The following is an 18081-nucleotide window of genomic DNA, read 5'->3' as shown; positions in this document are numbered from 1 at the left end:
GTTGAATTACTCTATGGATCAAGGCACACACATAACTTGGATAGATTCAAGTGTAACATGATTCACTTCCACTTATTTCCCCATACCAAACCAAAATGTGTGTGTGTGTGTGTGTGTGTGTACACACACACACACACAATTTGCAACTCCTTTTGAACCTAATTGAGTAAACATGGATGATGTCGATTCTGATGTAGAAGGAGGAGGAATGGGGGACCATATATGATGGAAATAATAGTTTTGCATTTTGGAAGAAGGTCTAGCTCAGTTTATCAATCTTCTTTCAATAGCAAATTGGTGCTTACAATGTCTCACGATTTTGCAATTTAACTGCGTGTGCTAGGAGGACGGGGGTGCTACACAACTACTGAACCATTTTCCTCTATTCTTATGTTGTAGATGTTGGTGGAGAAGTTGTCTAAAATGAAAGAGGATTCAAAATGAGTAGGAGAGATTGAATAGGTGTGTGTGTGTGTGTGTGTGTGTGTGTGTGTATAACACGCGCGCGCAGGTGCATACATATACATGTGTGTGTGTGTACACATACATATGCACACATATGCATATAATAGAAATAATAGTCAACTCTACAACCCTATAAAACATTGTATTTTGCATTATTCTCAATGGTAAAATTAAATATAGCAAATTTGAATCAAACTTTTAACATGATCATATGCAAAGATAAATATTTTAATTTAATTGACCCAAAAATCCTAAATCTAATTTCAAATTATCTAAGCTTTATAACAGAACCAGCAAAAATGATTATTGACTTCAACTAAAATTAGAAACATACTTGATTATTTCTCAAAAGTGAAAGAGCTAATATCACCCATATATCGATTTCCACCCAATGTAAGAACCTGGTATTTTTATTTGACTGCCCTAGACATTTATAATATATGTAGGTGCGATTAATGAGTAAAATATCGAGACCACCTTTGATGGATGTTGAATTTCAATGGTTTAAAAATCATATGTAAATTCAATAGACATCTCAGTTAAGAAATGAATTATAATGGCGTACTGGACTAGAAGCGAATTCTCACTAGCTTTATAGTGATAATTATGTTTTCTGAGCGGAGAATCATAATGTTACGAGAATTTCTGAGTCAAAACCACTTTTTCGCCATTAACAATCACTTCATCGTTTTTCGCCTTTTGCAATCACTTCATTGTGTTATCTAGAACGACGGAAAGGAAGAACAAATTTTCTTCTGAACTCGATTAAATTTTAAATGTGAATAATAATGAGGATATGTACAAAAATAAGTCAAGCACTTGACTGCAACCTCCAGAATTCACCATTTTTCTCCAGACGCGCAGCCGCTGGAATATTGAAGAAATACATATTATTTCTGTCTCTTGTTTCCTGAAAATGCGGATAGATTGTTTAGCACTCGAAATGGTTGATCCACCTACGGCGGCATCTTTTGGACTTCGTCTATGTAAGGTGGCTGCAAGGAATTTGTCCACAAAAACATAGATATATTTAATAGTTAAACTAATTTGAAATTTCGAATTTCGGAAATTTAAAATATCTAAAATTAAAGCTTACAAAAGAAAATTAATGTTTTGCGTCTTACTTTTCATGATTTCAGGATTTATGCTTTCAATTGAGCTCTAACTTTGCAGCCATCCTAATCTTCTTATTATTTACATATAACCTTTGTTATTGCTCTAGTACTCTATGTTCTATGTCGCTGTGTTTTTAAAATTAAGATGGCACTGAGGGGCCCCTCAAAGCAACAGCCATGTTACACCAAACAATAGAAAAGTGGACTTCTACCATTGTTGACTTGGTGTATCTAGTTACTTTTATATTAAGCGAGCGAGAACTAATTTTTATTTGAGATGATCAAGACTTAGATAGATAGAGAGTGATATAAGACTTAGCTAGATAGAGAATGATATAAGACTTAGCTAGATAAAGAGTGATATATGTAATTAAGACTAATTTTTAATGGTTACACCTCTTTATTTCTTATTTCTTATTTCTTATTTGTTAAGCATTCTATAGATCTTAATTAAGTATTATACTTTTTACATTCGACATGTGGCTTTATTCTAAATAGTCAATGACAACTTCAAGCTTTATGATAGGTGTTTTATCCCTTACACACATGAAAAATAAACTATTGAAGAATGGTATTTGTGGTGAGGAGTTGGCTAAGTATTCCTTCTATATTGTTTGTCAGGTGGCTTGTCATCAACTTTGAGGAATGCTAGCTTGAGGTGTCATTACTATTGACAATGTTCATCCTTGTGAACACTAAGGTGACATATTCTCATTTGATCAAGGAAATGCGTGCTAATGTATAGATAAGACTATGTATTGGTTTGTAGTATTTTACAAAGGATTATTATGAAGCACTATAGATATTGTGGAGATTTAAAGAGGCTTGAATATTAGTAGGGGTCTATGATTATATACATAAAAATTATGTAATTCAAATACTCATTATATTTGGAAATATCACCCTAATAGATATCTTTTTACCTTACACTTTTAATTCAACTAATTTACAATATTGAATCATAATCAAGATTAACTATACATCTTATAATCATATTCAAAATATTCAACACGACCCCTATTTAATGTACACGAAACAACAAGTTCATTCTCTTTTTAATTAACTCCAAGCCATGAACACATATGTAATGTCCCCTTTCTAGCATTCATAGCATGATGTTGTCGTTAGCCTATTTCCCCACAGTCCCGTAGGCTAACTAGGACATTAAAGGGGCTTAGAGGCCATTTGGCCTAGACAGTTTTAGTTGCAGGTCTTTCTGAGGGGTTCTGGGGCAACTTTGGGCATACTTACTATTTATAGTAAGTCATCTTGGACATGGCCGAACATTCAGTCACAGTGGTATGTCGATAGTAATTGTTTAAAATCAACAAGAAAACTTATTTATCATTGATAAGATTTGTTATGCATTGATAAAGCCATTTTATAAAGTTAAATTTAAATATTTAACTTTATTAATGCATAGACTATAGTTTGTGGGAAATATTTAAATTAAAAGAGTTCCCTTTATTTTTATAACACATTGGAGACATAAGGTACATAAAGGGAGTTATGTTTTATTCCACATTGAGAAAACGAAGGATTGAGCTCTTGTGAGAACACTATAAAAGAAATGGAAGAGCTTTTTTTTTGTATGCTTGGATGAAGATTAATGTTATGTTGCTGGATATCTGATTATCGGGCTTGGAGGACGGAATCCCTCTTTGCTAGCATTCTCTTCGCTGTTGGAAGACACAGTCAGGAGGATCAAGGGTGTTTTCACTTCAGGAAATACACTGGGTTTCATTTGGGGCGTTCGCATAAAGAAATTTACAAGGGTTTGAGATGCAGATCTGAAGTTAGTTATTGCTATAGTGCCGCATGAATAGTATTTTGCTACAGTATGGCGTGAACAGTGTTGGTATCAAGTTTACTTGCTTTTCCAGCTGATTAGAAGTTTGGAGGGCTACCGACTACATCTGCAAAATACTATGGCAACTAATTCCAGGTTTCTTTTGTCAAATTTTGATACTTTGCATAATAATTGTTGAATACAAGTCTGAATAGTTGTTGCAGCCTTTAAGGCAGTTGTAAGTGCACATCTACATTTAAAAATCACCCTTTATCAGCAGATTGAAAGAGTTTCCAGATTTTTCATATACTGTTGAATGTGTGCCAAGTGTTTGTGAAAATGTTATGATGTGTATTATGCATTTTAATGTCACTTCATAGTTGTTCGTAAATCTACTCATTGGAAAGCAATTTATTGAGGAAATCAGCTTTATGAGTTTGCATACAAAGTGTTTGACAATATTCCTTAAGTTAAATTTCTACAAGTCAAAGTTCAAATCAGGGGAGGATATTACAATATACGAGAGATTAAGGGAATTTAATACAAAAAATATATAGAAGTAGATTAGTATTTTTATAACCTAATGGCTTGGTTTAGTCATGTGAAGACATTTCCATTATTCAAACCCATCTCTAGCTTTCATCAAGCCACAATTATTTGTTTAAGTAGGACATATATTTTTTTTTCCTTCATTCAATGCACAGCAATATGTGAGACTTTATCTATGATCAAATATATTATGTACTTATCATTTGCATGGTTACTTTCGAGATCTAGGAGTGGAGACCCATGATTCACAAGGTAATTTTTCTAATTTATATTTGTTACTTGCAAATGCATAATATCTATATTTTTTTTTTATCCCTAATAATTCACACTAAAATTAACAATTTTGGAAATTTATTAAACAATATATTAAGGTGGAGTATCATTTTTGAGCTTAAGAGTTATACATGTACAAATTAAAAATGTATGCTAGGATATGAACTACTAGTAATATGTAATTTTGTTGATTGTGAGAAAGTGTTAGCAAGTTAATTTTCTTTCATATAAAGTCATTTCCTCTAATTTTATATAGTTTGGGTATCAATTATTGTAGTTCAAACTTTATTTCATATACTTCCATGTCTTGCAAATGGAAATAATGCATTCAAGTGTAAGACCCTCTTCATGGATCTGTTAGCTTCATATCTATCTAGACCATTTAAGAAGATATATATGTGTACTCGAGGTTACAACTTGCTAGCTTAATTGTTATAATAAAGAGTGTTTCAAGAAATTATTTTAATACCACACAAACACACACACACACACACATACATCCACATATACATGCAGATACAGATAATGCATATTAGATTGTGAGTGTATACTACATAATTTTCTATAAATTGACATAACACATTTTATAATTTATGTCAAATTTTAAGCTATAATTTAATCTATGCTCAAATGAATAATGCATGATAAATCTCTCTCCTACTAGATAATCTTATAATAGAAATTTATAAAAAATCTTAAAGAAACATTTGGTTGCTATAATTTTATTGAATTGTATATACCAAAGTAAATTTACATATCTTATAGAAAAGGAAAAGAAGATTCATCATAAAGGTTACATACTGAGTTTACATATACCTAATTTTGAATACTTTGGACCTTTTCTTATACAAGGCATGGCTTGTTTATTTGTTTTACGCTTGTGCACACTACAAAAAAAAAGCTTTTAAAGAGAGCTATAGAGGAGCTACCCACTTTTATTAATATTACTTATTTATTCACTATCCAAATACATGAGGGCTTCACTATTATGGGGGCAATATCATATCACGTGTTCATATTGAGTGGTTTAAGAAGGACAAAAAATAAGGTATTATATTGTGTATATGGCACAATGTGGCAATGATTACTATTGGGAAAGAGGTGTGGGGTATTGGATGGGTATTGTAGGAGGGATGATGAGAAAAGAGTTTAAGGTAGTATTTTTGAAAATAAGGGTATTTTTTATTATGCCACGAACACACATGCTATAACTTAGGTTCACTAAGTAAAGCCCATGTACCCAAATATGATTATTTACTTTTTACATAAATCAATAATATATTAATAGTGTTTAATTATTAACCTTTTTAAATTATGTTTACTTAGACTTTTATTTGAATCAAAATACATAACTAAACTTAAATTTTTAAATGAATTATTTACATTTAATTACGGAATTACAATTTTCATCATAAACACATTATCCTAAAAAAAATTGTGAAAAAATGCAATCACCTTATTACATTTTAAAAGTAACCTTGAACAAGTAAAATCACATTTTAGGATGAAAACATCAACCTTTTCTATCTTTCTTTTAAGATTAAATAAAAAATTGTTCAATGTCTATGACTCTTTTGAATCATGATACAATTCCAAACTTAAAGTTCAAAAAATTTGTTTTCTAAATTTAATGAAATTACAATTGTCATCATTTCCACATCTTAATTGCACATATAAAATTTAAATGATACTATGTTTGAAGGTAAAATTGAAATTTTGTTTATTTATTGCAAACATGACCTCTTCTCTTTATGTATATTTTAAAAAATCAATGTAATTAAATTGAAGGTCAAGTTGGTAAAATTAAAACTTAATTGTGACAACATTACAATATTCTTCAATCAATTAACATAGTTATAAGGGTTGAGGAATCTAAACTCTTTAAGATGGGGTCCCATAGAGGGGGCCTTCCTACAAAATTTGAGTGGGTGATGGAGGAATTTTTTAGGAACATGTTCAATTTTATAAATATTTTAGTGATTGATAAGATTGAGACATAATATTTCATTCTAAAATATTATTAGAGCAGAAACTTTAATTTTAGAAATATTTTTCTACGCTGGTGGACCTAATTCTAGTCCCACCATTATTTTTCGTTCTAATAAGCAACCCTATACTATAGGAGTTCAAGTTTGTTTTCCTCTTCACGGGTCCCTTCTTCCTTGAAAATAGAAACTTAAGCCCCTCCATACAACCCTAATGTTTTTTTTCATATAGTAAGAAAGAAGTGGTTAAACATCAGGCACTAAAACTTGATTCAGTAGTCAAAATTGACTTAGTTTATATATAAAACTTATATACATTTAATTGTTTCCCCTTCAAATCTGCCCGTCACTGGAACAGCATATTCGTCTTCATTGACGGGCGAAAAGATGAAAACACTCGTTCATTTCTTGATTCTCGGCCGGTCGTCTAAATGCCGTTTTATTATTTTGTTGCACCACGTCAGACGACAACAAACTCGGACCATTTTAATAATTTTTATTTTCTAAGGGAAGAAAATTTCACCGCTATCTTTTTATCACGAGATAAACCGAATAAATCTTGTCCGCCTTGCAACGTGTGAAAGCTTATTCGTACTTTTAGAGGGTTGATATGATTGACAATTTCTGCCCGAAATCGATGCGCGAGTAGACATCCTACCTTTATTTAGGAAACGAACCATTATGCGTTTCTTATAATTGCTCTCGTTTCTCTCAATATTGCACTGGTCCAAGGCAGTATATATACATTGTATATACTTCCATTGCTTAGGCTTCTGAGCTTCTCATATTTGCCCTTCTATTCGTCCAACAAAGTATATATACACTGTATATATCCCCCTTGTTATCCCTGCTTCTGAAATTGTTAAATTTCTGGAAAATTGCCGGCCTGCTGAAGAAACGTTGCCGCGAGGATGAGGCTCCGCTGGATTCTCCGAAACGTTCCCGTCTTGAGACGGAGAAATTGATCTTTGAATTGCTCGAAGATGACGAAAATTGCAATGCGAGCGAGGAGGTTGTTAGCGGGGTTATGAGAAGTCTGGAGGAGGAAATCGGGTTAAATTCTCGCTCTACTTCTTATGACAGCTCTTGTGGATTGAAGAATTATGAATCTTTGTCTTCTGATGTGAATAGTAGCTGTGAAGATTCTGGCGAAATTAATCTGGATTTTCTGTTAGAGGCTTCCGATGATGAGCTTGGCATTCCGCTACAGAATTCAGAGGAGCACAACAATTTCTCTCATACTTCTTCAAAAGAAGTGTTTTTGAATCCTTGTCTGGACTTTGCCGAAAATCAGGAATTTAGGGGCTTTGTCGATAACTGGCTCTTTGAGGACGATTTAGTAGATTACAGGCAGTTTGCAGCGTTTGACGATGCGGCTGCCTTCGATTTCGCAAGATAAGATCGTTTCTTGTCAGAGATGCCGGAAAGTACCGGTTGTTTGCAGTGAATGGAAATTATTTAATACGCTGCTGTTGATCATACCCGAATCTTCTGTAGGATAAATCATAGCGTTCATTCTTTGAATTACTTGACTCACTTGCACATGCTCACTGTTTGAAATTTGAAGGATTATGAAATCATGAACTTTGTTGTTTTGAAGATTTCTTTGAATGTTTACGTTTGTACATTTAAAGGAGGTTGTTTTATTTTTTAGAGCAGTACATTTAAAAATTAATCATGGCATTAACATTCAACGTACGCTAGTAATACTCGAAAGTAAAGGAAATTCAGTCGGTAATCACTTTTCGAACCCTCATTGTTTCATAATATGGAAATGACAATTTATAGATAATAATAAAAATTAAAGGGCAAGTAAATTGCAGAAACTTGTTGGCAAACGTTGAATATAAGATTCGAAAAGAAAGGTGAAATTATGAAAGGATGGGGCTATCCTCCCAACAAAATATACCGGCTATCTTCCTAACAAAATGTATGGTTGATCAAATTTTAAAAATTTGAAAAGACAATGACAATGAAATTTTCAGCATTCAATCTTTCATGATCTGCATATTTTGTGATCAAAAACAACAAAAAAATTTGAGAGAAATTCACCGTGTTTTCATGAATCTTAAAAAAACATATGTTTGACTTTTTTTAAAAACTTAAGTGCAATTTGTCTGGAGATTAGCTAGTGCCATTATGAAATGGTTCAAAAATGGGTAACGACTGAGTTACATCTATAATGGAATCATACACACATTCATAGATGAATCAAGACAATGCAAGTTTGAGTTTGATATTAATTTGTTTGTATCACAAAAGTATACAATAGTGACTTTATTCACGACAATAGGTGGGTGTACAAATCATTTGGTTAATTTCTATAGTTTTTTTTTCTGGTTTAATTTTATTTTTATTAATAGTAATTTGTGAATGAGAAGAAGTGGGGTAAACTAAGTGGAGGGAGAGTGGATAATAAAATCTAATTAATTCTTTATTTTTTTCAAATGACACATTTTAAATATCTATCTAGTTGATAAGTAAATTACTATATAAGCATGGAATTGGAATTACAAGTCATAGTCTAGGGATATTGAGATCCCAAATCTCACTACATTTCATTCTACAAGTTTAAAAAATGTTCATCTATAGTCCTAAATGGAGATTTAAACATGTATGGTTTTATGATTTGTTTGTTACGATAAAATTGAGATTACATAAGTGTGGTGAGTAAACTAGGTACTGTAAAATAGTAGCCTTAAAGAAATATTGCTTCAAAACTGTGTAACAACAGGAGCAATGGTGAGTGAGAATATGATTAATTGAAGGTTTTCAAATTATGGTGATGCAAAGGATGAGGATTCTGATGATGAAGAGGATCCTCACATTTTTTTTAGGTTTTGGAGGAGTTGGAGGTCCTTGTGTCCATGTTCTACCTCTGTGGAAAAAGATTATTGGACATTGTTTGGTTATGATATTTTAGTTTTTGAGGAAAAGTCATAAAACAATAGAAGTGTCAAATGCAATTTGAGGCTTCCCTAATCTTGTTGTTTTCCAAATTGACAAAATGAAACTAAAAATGCAATCAAGAGGTAGCTTGTTTCACAATTATTTTTGGCATATTATCTAGGCAAGTTCATTTCTTGATTAATATTCTAGTTACTCAAAATATCCATGTTCTTATAAATTGTATAAAGGTAACTAATCCTCCTTGAAAAATAATACATTGAAGCATTCACCCATTAAGTGATGCTAGTCTTCAGTTGATTAAGTGTGATATTTTGAATAAGCATTTTGGACCACTCTCTGTGATTCATCATCTTTCTTTTCCTTGTTCCTCTTTCATCTTAATGATGGATTGCAAGTTGTAATCTAAAACATTGATGCAAAAATACCACACATCACTCAATTTTATGAATTGTGGCAATATGTTAGCATTCACCCATGTTTTATTATTTGGTGTTAGTGCTTGTATTAATGGATGAATTTAGTGAGGACATAAAAGGGATTTAAATTTCATATTTTACATGAAAGCTTGGTGTTTGTAATATCGTACATGTTTTCAATGTTAAGTAGAGGAGTGTGTGTGCAATGAGGGTTTGATGAAGCAAGGTAATGTTTTCCTCTTCATGCTTTCATTATAAAAGGTACTAAAATTAGTTTCTCAGGTACTAATTAAAATAATCTTAAAATAATTCATGAAATTAAATGATTCTATATGTCTGAACATTGAGAAGATGATTTTGCACCAAAAGAAGGTTAAGGTGTTAAAATAACGTTCATGCATTGTGTCCATTATGTTGAAACTTTATGCATATATTGTAACTCCATTTCTATGAATCTCTCTGAAGCGTCAAAATGTCACATTTCTATTGATTTGTACTTTATTCGAGTGGTGGAAATGTATTTGATTTTCTTATGAAATATGTGAAGTAGATTGCATATGATTTTTTTTATAATTTTAGAGAGATACTTGGTTGATAATAGTTTTATATTTCTAAATAACAATTCTATTTGGAAAATATTTACTTTTCACGCGAATGGAGACTTAAAACACAAATACATCTTATGAATTAGTGGAGGAAAATGAAATAAAAAACTACCTATATATCCAAAAAAAAATTATATTTGAGTAGTAGGGATGATAAATGCAAAGCTATTATTTATCTTGCTATTTTTAATGTCCCTACTTCTAGAATATAATTTAATGATAACTAATAAACATATCTTAGAAAAAAATTATAATATAATTCAAAGATATAATCTATTAATATATAAACTTTAATATAGATGTAATACATTCTTAATAATAAATAATAAAAACAAGTTAATAGATGAACATATAATAATAATTTATTACTAAAATTAATTATATTATTAGCATAGTATGTTAATATGTTAATTGATACAATACCATGTAATATTATAAATGAATATAATAGTGTTATAATTATTGATATAGTAATCCTATAAAAAAAATTGTTATGAAAGGGTACAATTTATGGAGAGATGTATTGATCTTTCATAGCATATAATATAGATCAAACTAAAGTAAAGGTTAAGAAGTGTTGAGATTAAGTGTGTTGTACACATTGCATAATATTGTTTATATTGTAGTCTTTTATTATATTATGTAATGATGCACCTAGGAGCACCTAGATGCAACATTGAGAAATTACCATAGAATATTCTTAATGAGTTGTATTATAACATTGTGATAATATCTTATATAATTATTTAGTATTGAAAAAAAATAAATTTATTTTGATATTTTATTTAATATATACCCACAAATCTTCATTAATTAGTCTAGTCATATCACCATAAATATCGTCAACGTAGGGATGAAAAATAATACACGGTTGAATTTCAATGATCAAAGTTATATCTAAATTCCCCACTCATTTCAATTAGCTCTTAATTATAATTGTGCACTGGATTGATTAAAATTCTTACTCGTTTGTTAAGGCCACAAATTTTTACGGGTAGGGAAGCTTAGCCATTCGACACACACTAAATCGAAACGATAATTTTAAATTCATTGATTAAGATAATAAAATTTTTAGGTTAAAAAGAACAAAATCAGATGCGTCTATGGGAACAACAAATTTCCTTCTCACCATTTATAAATTATTAGATTTCTAATGGAGACAGATGATAAATTATTTTGCAAAGGAAAGTCAAGCACGTGAGTGCAGCGTCCGTAGTTCTACATTTTCTGGAATGGTCAGGAATCACACGTTATTTTTGCCAGTAAGCAAAGTGCGGAAGAGATACTCATCAACAAAAAACGGTGACCCACAAAAGTCTTCGATTTTAAAGGTGGCATCTTTTGGAGTTTGTCCATCTATGGTTGCTCGTATGAACTTCTCCACTAATATATTTATATACAATTGAGTATACTTATAAATTTATTAATACATTATTTAAGATTATTTAAGAAAATACAAGATTAATCTCATATTTATTGATTTCTCTTGATGTATGATGTCATGAAGTTTTTAGGATGAAGCTAACCTTCCATTGAGAATGGGTGCATTGTTAAACTCTAATCTATGGTTGTTCATTCTTATAATAATGTTCACATTAAGAGTGAAGTTATTATATCAACATAAATGACAAGAAGATTATAATTATTTATTGTACTATGCCTTGTCATATTATTTGTGCTATTAGTGTGTATGAAGTGGAATTTTCAATTCAATTATCAAATTTTTTTTTTAAAGCATTAATAGAATATGTCCTATGACCTTAAAGATTTACATGAGATCCCATGGATATTTAATGAAGCCTTAAGATGACTTAACCTCCACTTTCACCTGTCTTCAAATTGTAAACCTACCAATTATATGTCTACTACAATCACAAACTTCACTATTGCACTTGTATTGTTTCTCATTACAATTATCACCTAATACAACTTGTGCCATGGCTATACTCCTTCCATATAATTACTTCAATTAGTACTTCTATCACTTGTAGCATTATTTACCTATATCATTCGTGTGACCACAACAACTACACCATCTACTTATATTTCCTATAGCATTTAGGTATTTCAATACATGAGAAACATTTCATAGATTATATCAAAGTCATTCGTAGGTATATCTATGCCTCTCATTTCACAACCATTATTTAACACCTCCATCATTTCCAACATTTCGATAATACTAGTTTTTGTTCACACTATCAACATTGATATTTTAGTCCAAAAACAATTAAATGAAAAAGGAAAAAAAGGATAACATTATAAATAAAATTCACATCACAAATTTCGATTTGAAATTTTGCATATAGATTCCACATAGAATGTGGCTTCTTGATTTGTTTAGTTCAATTCAAAAGGAAACCTTCTTCATTCAAAATTATTTAAGATAGTAAGTACTAAACATTTGAATTTTGCGATAAAAATAATTTAATAAAGTTATTACAATTAATGATAAAAGACATTAATATTCAAAAGTTTTGTACATTTCTTTCAAATTCTATACAACTTTCATTAAATGTGGGTTTAAAGTTTATTTTCAATGACATTATTAGATGTGCTCGAAATAAAGAACATCTTATAAAAATTATGCAATTTCTTTTTTTTTTAATGACAAACGTAAGCACTCATTTAGAATTATGAATTAAAAATCATAATTTCCCAAAGAAACATTTTTAAACATAAAGAGTACATTAAATGAATCTTCGACTTACTAAAATTATAACATTGGAATACACAATCTTGTTGCATAGATAATATTAAATAACATTTATCTGATATTAGAATAAATTTAATATTAAAGAAATACAATCCTCTTATACAGATAGTAATAAATAACTTATATTTGTTATTAAAAGATTTTTTCCGAAAGGTACAAGGTTTTTTTCACAAGAAACGCCCTAATCCTTTACAAATCTCATTGCAGAAATAAACATGATATATTAAAACCTCGTGCAAAGCAAAGTTGACAATTAACATTTAATGTCGATATCTGACCCTCTGTATCATATCATATATTGCATAAGTCCTAAAACAAACCGATAAAGGTAAAGAGACAAACGTGAAATTATAACAAAACGCAAGCGTATCAAAACAAAAAACAAAATGTGAAATAATGCTTCTCAGTCAGTCAAGACAGATATCTAAGATTTGATGGTCGTCAATTCCGAATCAAATACGACTCAAACAGGTGAATTTTTCCACAAAAAACATTTGTACGTATTTCCCAAACCAAAATGTTGAACTCGTACAAAACTCCGTAAACAAGCAAGAAAAACAAGCGCAAAGATTGTCTAGAACGGCAACGGGTTCACCTATTCCAAATTTTTCGGAAAGAATCTCCCGAAACAACTTCTTCTGTTTCGGACGGAATCAAAAATAAAATTTGTTCAAAACTCTTTGTCAATTATTTATTGGTGAGACGTTTATATTTTAATTTGGCGTCACGCAATATGGTCGACCGAACCCTCTTTTACGACCGGGACAACAAAGTCATCCAATCAAAAGACATATCTTAATTCTTTTCAACAACAAAACCAGTTCAAAAACAAAAACAAAATTTAATAATAATAATAAAAGAAGAAAACAGCTCAAAGGTATATTCGTCTTTATAGGCAGGCAATGAATAAGATAAACCACTAAAACGGTCTTAATTCTAGATAGCTCGCCGGTCGACTTAAATAGCAGTCTATTGTTACAACTAACTTGGACTAGGTACGCATATTTAATATCTATTTTCTAAGCCAAGAAAATTTAGGTACCCGTCTTATCACAAGAAAAAAGCCGAAAAAATCTGTGGAACTCCCGATGTGAAACAAGTCTTCCGGATGTTTCTAAGCTTGATTTGACTTGATTGTTTGAAGATTTTTGCCCGAAACCGATGCACATCAAGACACTCAATTTGAAATATTTAAGAACACCGGAACCCTCAGCCAGACGTATACCTAGTGTATATATATCTCCCGCTCTTCCATTCTGTTCCACAAAGGATTTATACATTGTGTATATACGTCCTTCCCTTTCGTTGCCCCAGCTTCTGAACTTTATATATTTTCTGTTCCATTCGTCCAGCAAAGTATATATACATTGTATATATATCCCTGCTTCTGAACTTGAAATATTTCTCGTAATGGCCGGCCTGCTAATGAAACGGAGCCGCGAGGATGAGGCTCTGCTGATTTCTGATCCAAAACGTTCCCGTCTTGAGACGGAGAAACTGATCTTCGAGTTGCTGGAAGAGGAAGAAAAATACACTGCAAGCGAGGAGGTTGTTAGCGGGGTTATGAGAAGTCTGGAGGAGGAAATCGGGTTAAACTCTTGCTCCACTTCTTATGACAGCTCCTCTGGATTGAAGAATTGTGAATCTTTGTCTTCTGATCTTACCAGCCGTTCCGGGGAATCAGGTGAAATTGATCTGGATTACCTGTTAGAGGCTTCCGACGATGAGCTTGGCATTCCTATACAGAATTCAGAGGAGCATTATAATTCCTTTTCTGTTTCTCCAAATGAGGAGTTTTTAAATCCTTCTTCTAATTTTCCAGAAAACCTGGATTTTAATGGCTTTGTGGATAACTGGCTCTTTGAGGATGATCTGGTAGATTACAGGCAGCTTGCAGTGTTTGACGATGGCGCTACCTTCGATCTTTCCAGATCAGAGGGTTTATTGACGGAGGTTCCAGAAAATGTCAGGGATTTGTATTGAATTGAAATTGATTATTGCGCTCTTGTATGCAAAGATCTGATAGAGAATGTTTCACAAGATTCTTCGTTTGAAGGAAAACGAAAATCTTTTATCGAAAATATTGCTCTGCGTGTCAAGCGAAATTGAATCAGGATCCAGCCTGGTCCAGTGGGCATAATTATAGTTGTAAAGTTTTGAAATAGTATGTTTTTTAAAGATAATCAAAATAGTTACGTTTAAGACCACAAAATTTGTGCAGGTTCTTTACAGACACGGCCAGTATTCTGTTTCATTTTTAATATAGTAATACATTCGGACACTCGAAAGTACAGATTCTAACTTAATTTTAAAGAGAAATTCAAATGGTAATTTAATGATTGTAGAAAATCAAATTATTATTATTAGTCTCTACTTATTTATAGCAAAGAATTAATGTTTCTATAGTGGTCAACATTAATTTCAATGAAAACTAGTGAGTTTCTTAAGTTAAAAAAAGAAAATTATTTTTAAATTAATTTTTAAACAACAATTTCTAATTTTTTATTGGTTTGTTGCAATTTTGTCATGGGTAAAATTCATTTTTTGACACAAAAATTATGAAAAGAATTAGTCTCTAGAATATTCCAATATTATCTATAAATATATTTTAAAAATAACCATTTCTCACATCTTCTACAACCTTCCAGTGATTGTCTTGTTCTTAAAACTATAATCTCAAAGCTTCCACACACAAATCATAGATCAATGAGAAGTAGAGGATCAGTGAAAGATCAAAGTAATCATTCAACATGATCACAAATCAACAGCCATAACCTACACACAGTGCCAATTTTTAGTATTACTAGTTACAAATGCCCATAAGCATCAAAAATTAAAAAATATGATAATAACAACATTAAACTGAGCTTTCTCAAGATAGTTCTTGATTCTGGTTTGTGTATGCATACCCCTTGAAATCACAAAAGAAGTGGGCAAAAACACCAACAATTATGCTTATCACACTTGAGCAACACAATAAAAAAAAAACAAAAAATTGCATGCCCAGGTGATTCTCCACATATGTTATCTCCCTACGACCACAAGATTTCGATGAGTATTGAAGTATGATTCCTTAGAGGATTCATGGGGAGTCACGATGCCCAACCCAAGGCAAAACAACCATGCCCATCCTTTTGTTGAAGGGGAGTGTCATGAACACTTAGGGCACCCCCTCCTAGCCACCAAACTTTTTGCACTTGCAACAAACCCAATTGTAATGGGAGAAAGGATTCCTATGTTTCCCTTCTTGGGATCAACAACAGTTCAATTGTGGACGCCAAAGTGAAAGCTATGATAATCTCCATTACTGCTCTCTCCAACAAGCTCATGCTGGATGCCACAGAGTGTGTTGGGCTAGATTGTAAAGAAAAATAGACTAAAGATTGGGCTTTTAGAATAGATTACAAAGGAAAAGCTGTCAAGATTTGAAACACCATGAAAGACTAGACTTCAAATAGGTTATAGAAGAAAAAAATAGAGATCTTGGACTGTTGGACTAAGAAACTGTTAGCCAGTGCAAAAGACAAATTCAAGTTTCCTTTTGACAAATTGTGAAGAGGTAAACACCTTATCATAACATTTTTTTTGTGTTATAGTCTTTGGCATTTTTTTCCAGAAAGGGGGAGTAGTAAGTTAACAAAAGATTATGTTTTTCATAAAGGGTTAAAGGAAGGTGTTTAATAGGGGACCCAAAACCCAATTTTTTTAACAATGTAGATAAAGCAGTTAAGATCCAAAATAAAACAATGTTGGATAGACCCAACACACCCAAAAAAAAACCTACAACTGGGCCACCAGAATGAATAGAAAAACCAAACACTAACTACCAAACTAAAAAACTATTTAAAGAAAACTTTAGAGAGACCAATGCACTAGAAACCTTGAGCTCTCCAATTCTATCAATGGTGGATTTAATTTCTCCTTGGTTTGGCACAGGGCTCATCAAGAACATGAGGTAATCCCAACAATATTTGAAGCCTCTAAATAAAGAATCAATAGCTTACCAATGCTCTAATCCACCTTCCCTACCATCCTATTCAAGAAATCTACTATATCTTCCACAATCCCCTAATAACTCTTCAAGACACCTTTCACATATTTTACATTTTATCTACTCTTTCTTTCATGTTCTCAATGACTTTATCTTTTATGTTGAGCTCTCTAGTCTTCTCTTTCACATAATCTTCCTGCACTTTACCATGGATCTCTTCCATCTTTACTTGCATTTCTGTTTACTTAATATTCAAGGTTTTTATTGAGTTGAAAGTACATTTCTCCATATGAAAGGTGTGGAGATATATGACTTTCACCATTTGGAGGACCCCAAGTAGAGGGTCTACCTTAACTTTATCCTCCAATAATTTTACATTAACCTTGTAAGATGTCCATTGTACCAAGCATTAGGTAATTTATCTCACTACTTTCCTTAATGTTATCTCAGTCTCATCTTTAGCCTCCTTCTGGATTAAGGTTCATGATGAAATTTGAACATTGTGCTCTACAAATTCTGCATAATCCACAAGGAAGGGTATGTTATTAGTATGAGTATAAGGGAAGAAGTATGTATACATAATAAGACATAGAGTAGTACATGGGAGATATCCATAAAGTATTTTGTGTTAGAGTAATTATTTGTTCTAACTTATTAATTAAATCACTTTGATTTAATTAATTAAGTTGCCTATTACTCTAGTTTTCTTAAGCTATCTTGTAGGTGCATATAATTAATATTTTATTAATTATATTGTGCAACCCTAGCTTTTTTAGGCTTTAGTTTCCCTTTTCGGGTTTCGTGATTCCTTTATAAGGATTCACCTCTTTGTATTTTATTTATTCACTTATTGGATTATATGAGATATTGCTCTTTGCATGTCCATAAGATGGATCTAGCTTTTTGGCCTCCTTGATTTTTCCTTGCCTCTGTTCTTTGCTTCATCCATGTGACAGGGTTATGCATGCAGGTGTTCTTGGGAGATTAGTTAGATTAATCTCCCAAGAACACCTGCATGCATAACCCTGTCACATGGATGAAGCAAAGAACAGAGGCAAGGAAAAATCAAAGAGGCCAAAAAGCTAGATCCATCTTATGGACATGCAAAGAGCAATATCTCATATAATCCAATAAGTGAATAAATAAAATACAAAGAGGTGAATCCTTATAAAGGAATCACGAAACCCGAAAAGGGAAACTAAAGCCTAAAAAAGCTAGGGTTGCACAATATAATTAATAAAATATTAATTATATGCACCTACAAGAT

The 18081-nt window shown here is 31.7% G+C and overlaps 2 protein-coding genes across 2 annotated transcripts; both read left to right on the top strand.

Annotated features, from left to right (window-relative positions):
- Positions 1 to 6783: 6783 nt before the first annotated feature.
- Positions 6784 to 7775, top strand: LOC149579828 (uncharacterized). The gene has a single exon (XM_089812435.1). It carries the CDS (start codon positions 7204 to 7206, stop codon positions 7573 to 7575), a length of 372 nt encoding a protein of 123 aa, XP_089668561.1. The 5' UTR covers positions 6784 to 7203; the 3' UTR covers positions 7576 to 7775.
- Positions 7776 to 14033: 6258 nt separating this feature from the next.
- On the top strand, positions 14034 to 15035 carry LOC149579827 (uncharacterized). Its single transcript, XM_089787226.1, has one exon. It carries the CDS (start codon positions 14234 to 14236, stop codon positions 14804 to 14806), a length of 573 nt encoding a protein of 190 aa, XP_089643352.1. The 5' UTR covers positions 14034 to 14233; the 3' UTR covers positions 14807 to 15035.
- The last annotated feature ends 3046 nt before the right edge of the window (positions 15036 to 18081 follow it).

Source organism: Cupressus sempervirens, chromosome 1 (assembly GCF_028749045.1).
Source record: "Cupressus sempervirens isolate cs-2001-9-10 chromosome 1, ASM2874904v1, whole genome shotgun sequence".
NCBI classification, from domain to species: Eukaryota; Viridiplantae; Streptophyta; class Pinopsida; order Cupressales; family Cupressaceae; genus Cupressus; species Cupressus sempervirens.
This window is presented reverse-complemented; position numbering and strand designations above follow the sequence as displayed.

What these genes read in the sequence shown, in the direction of transcription:
- LOC149579828 (XM_089812435.1), top strand. Translation starts at nt 7,204, where the DNA reads ATGAGAAGTCTGGAGGAGGAAATCGGGTTAAATTCTCGCTCTACTTCT.
- LOC149579827 (XM_089787226.1), top strand. Translation starts at nt 14,234, where the DNA reads ATGGCCGGCCTGCTAATGAAACGGAGCCGCGAGGATGAGGCTCTGCTG.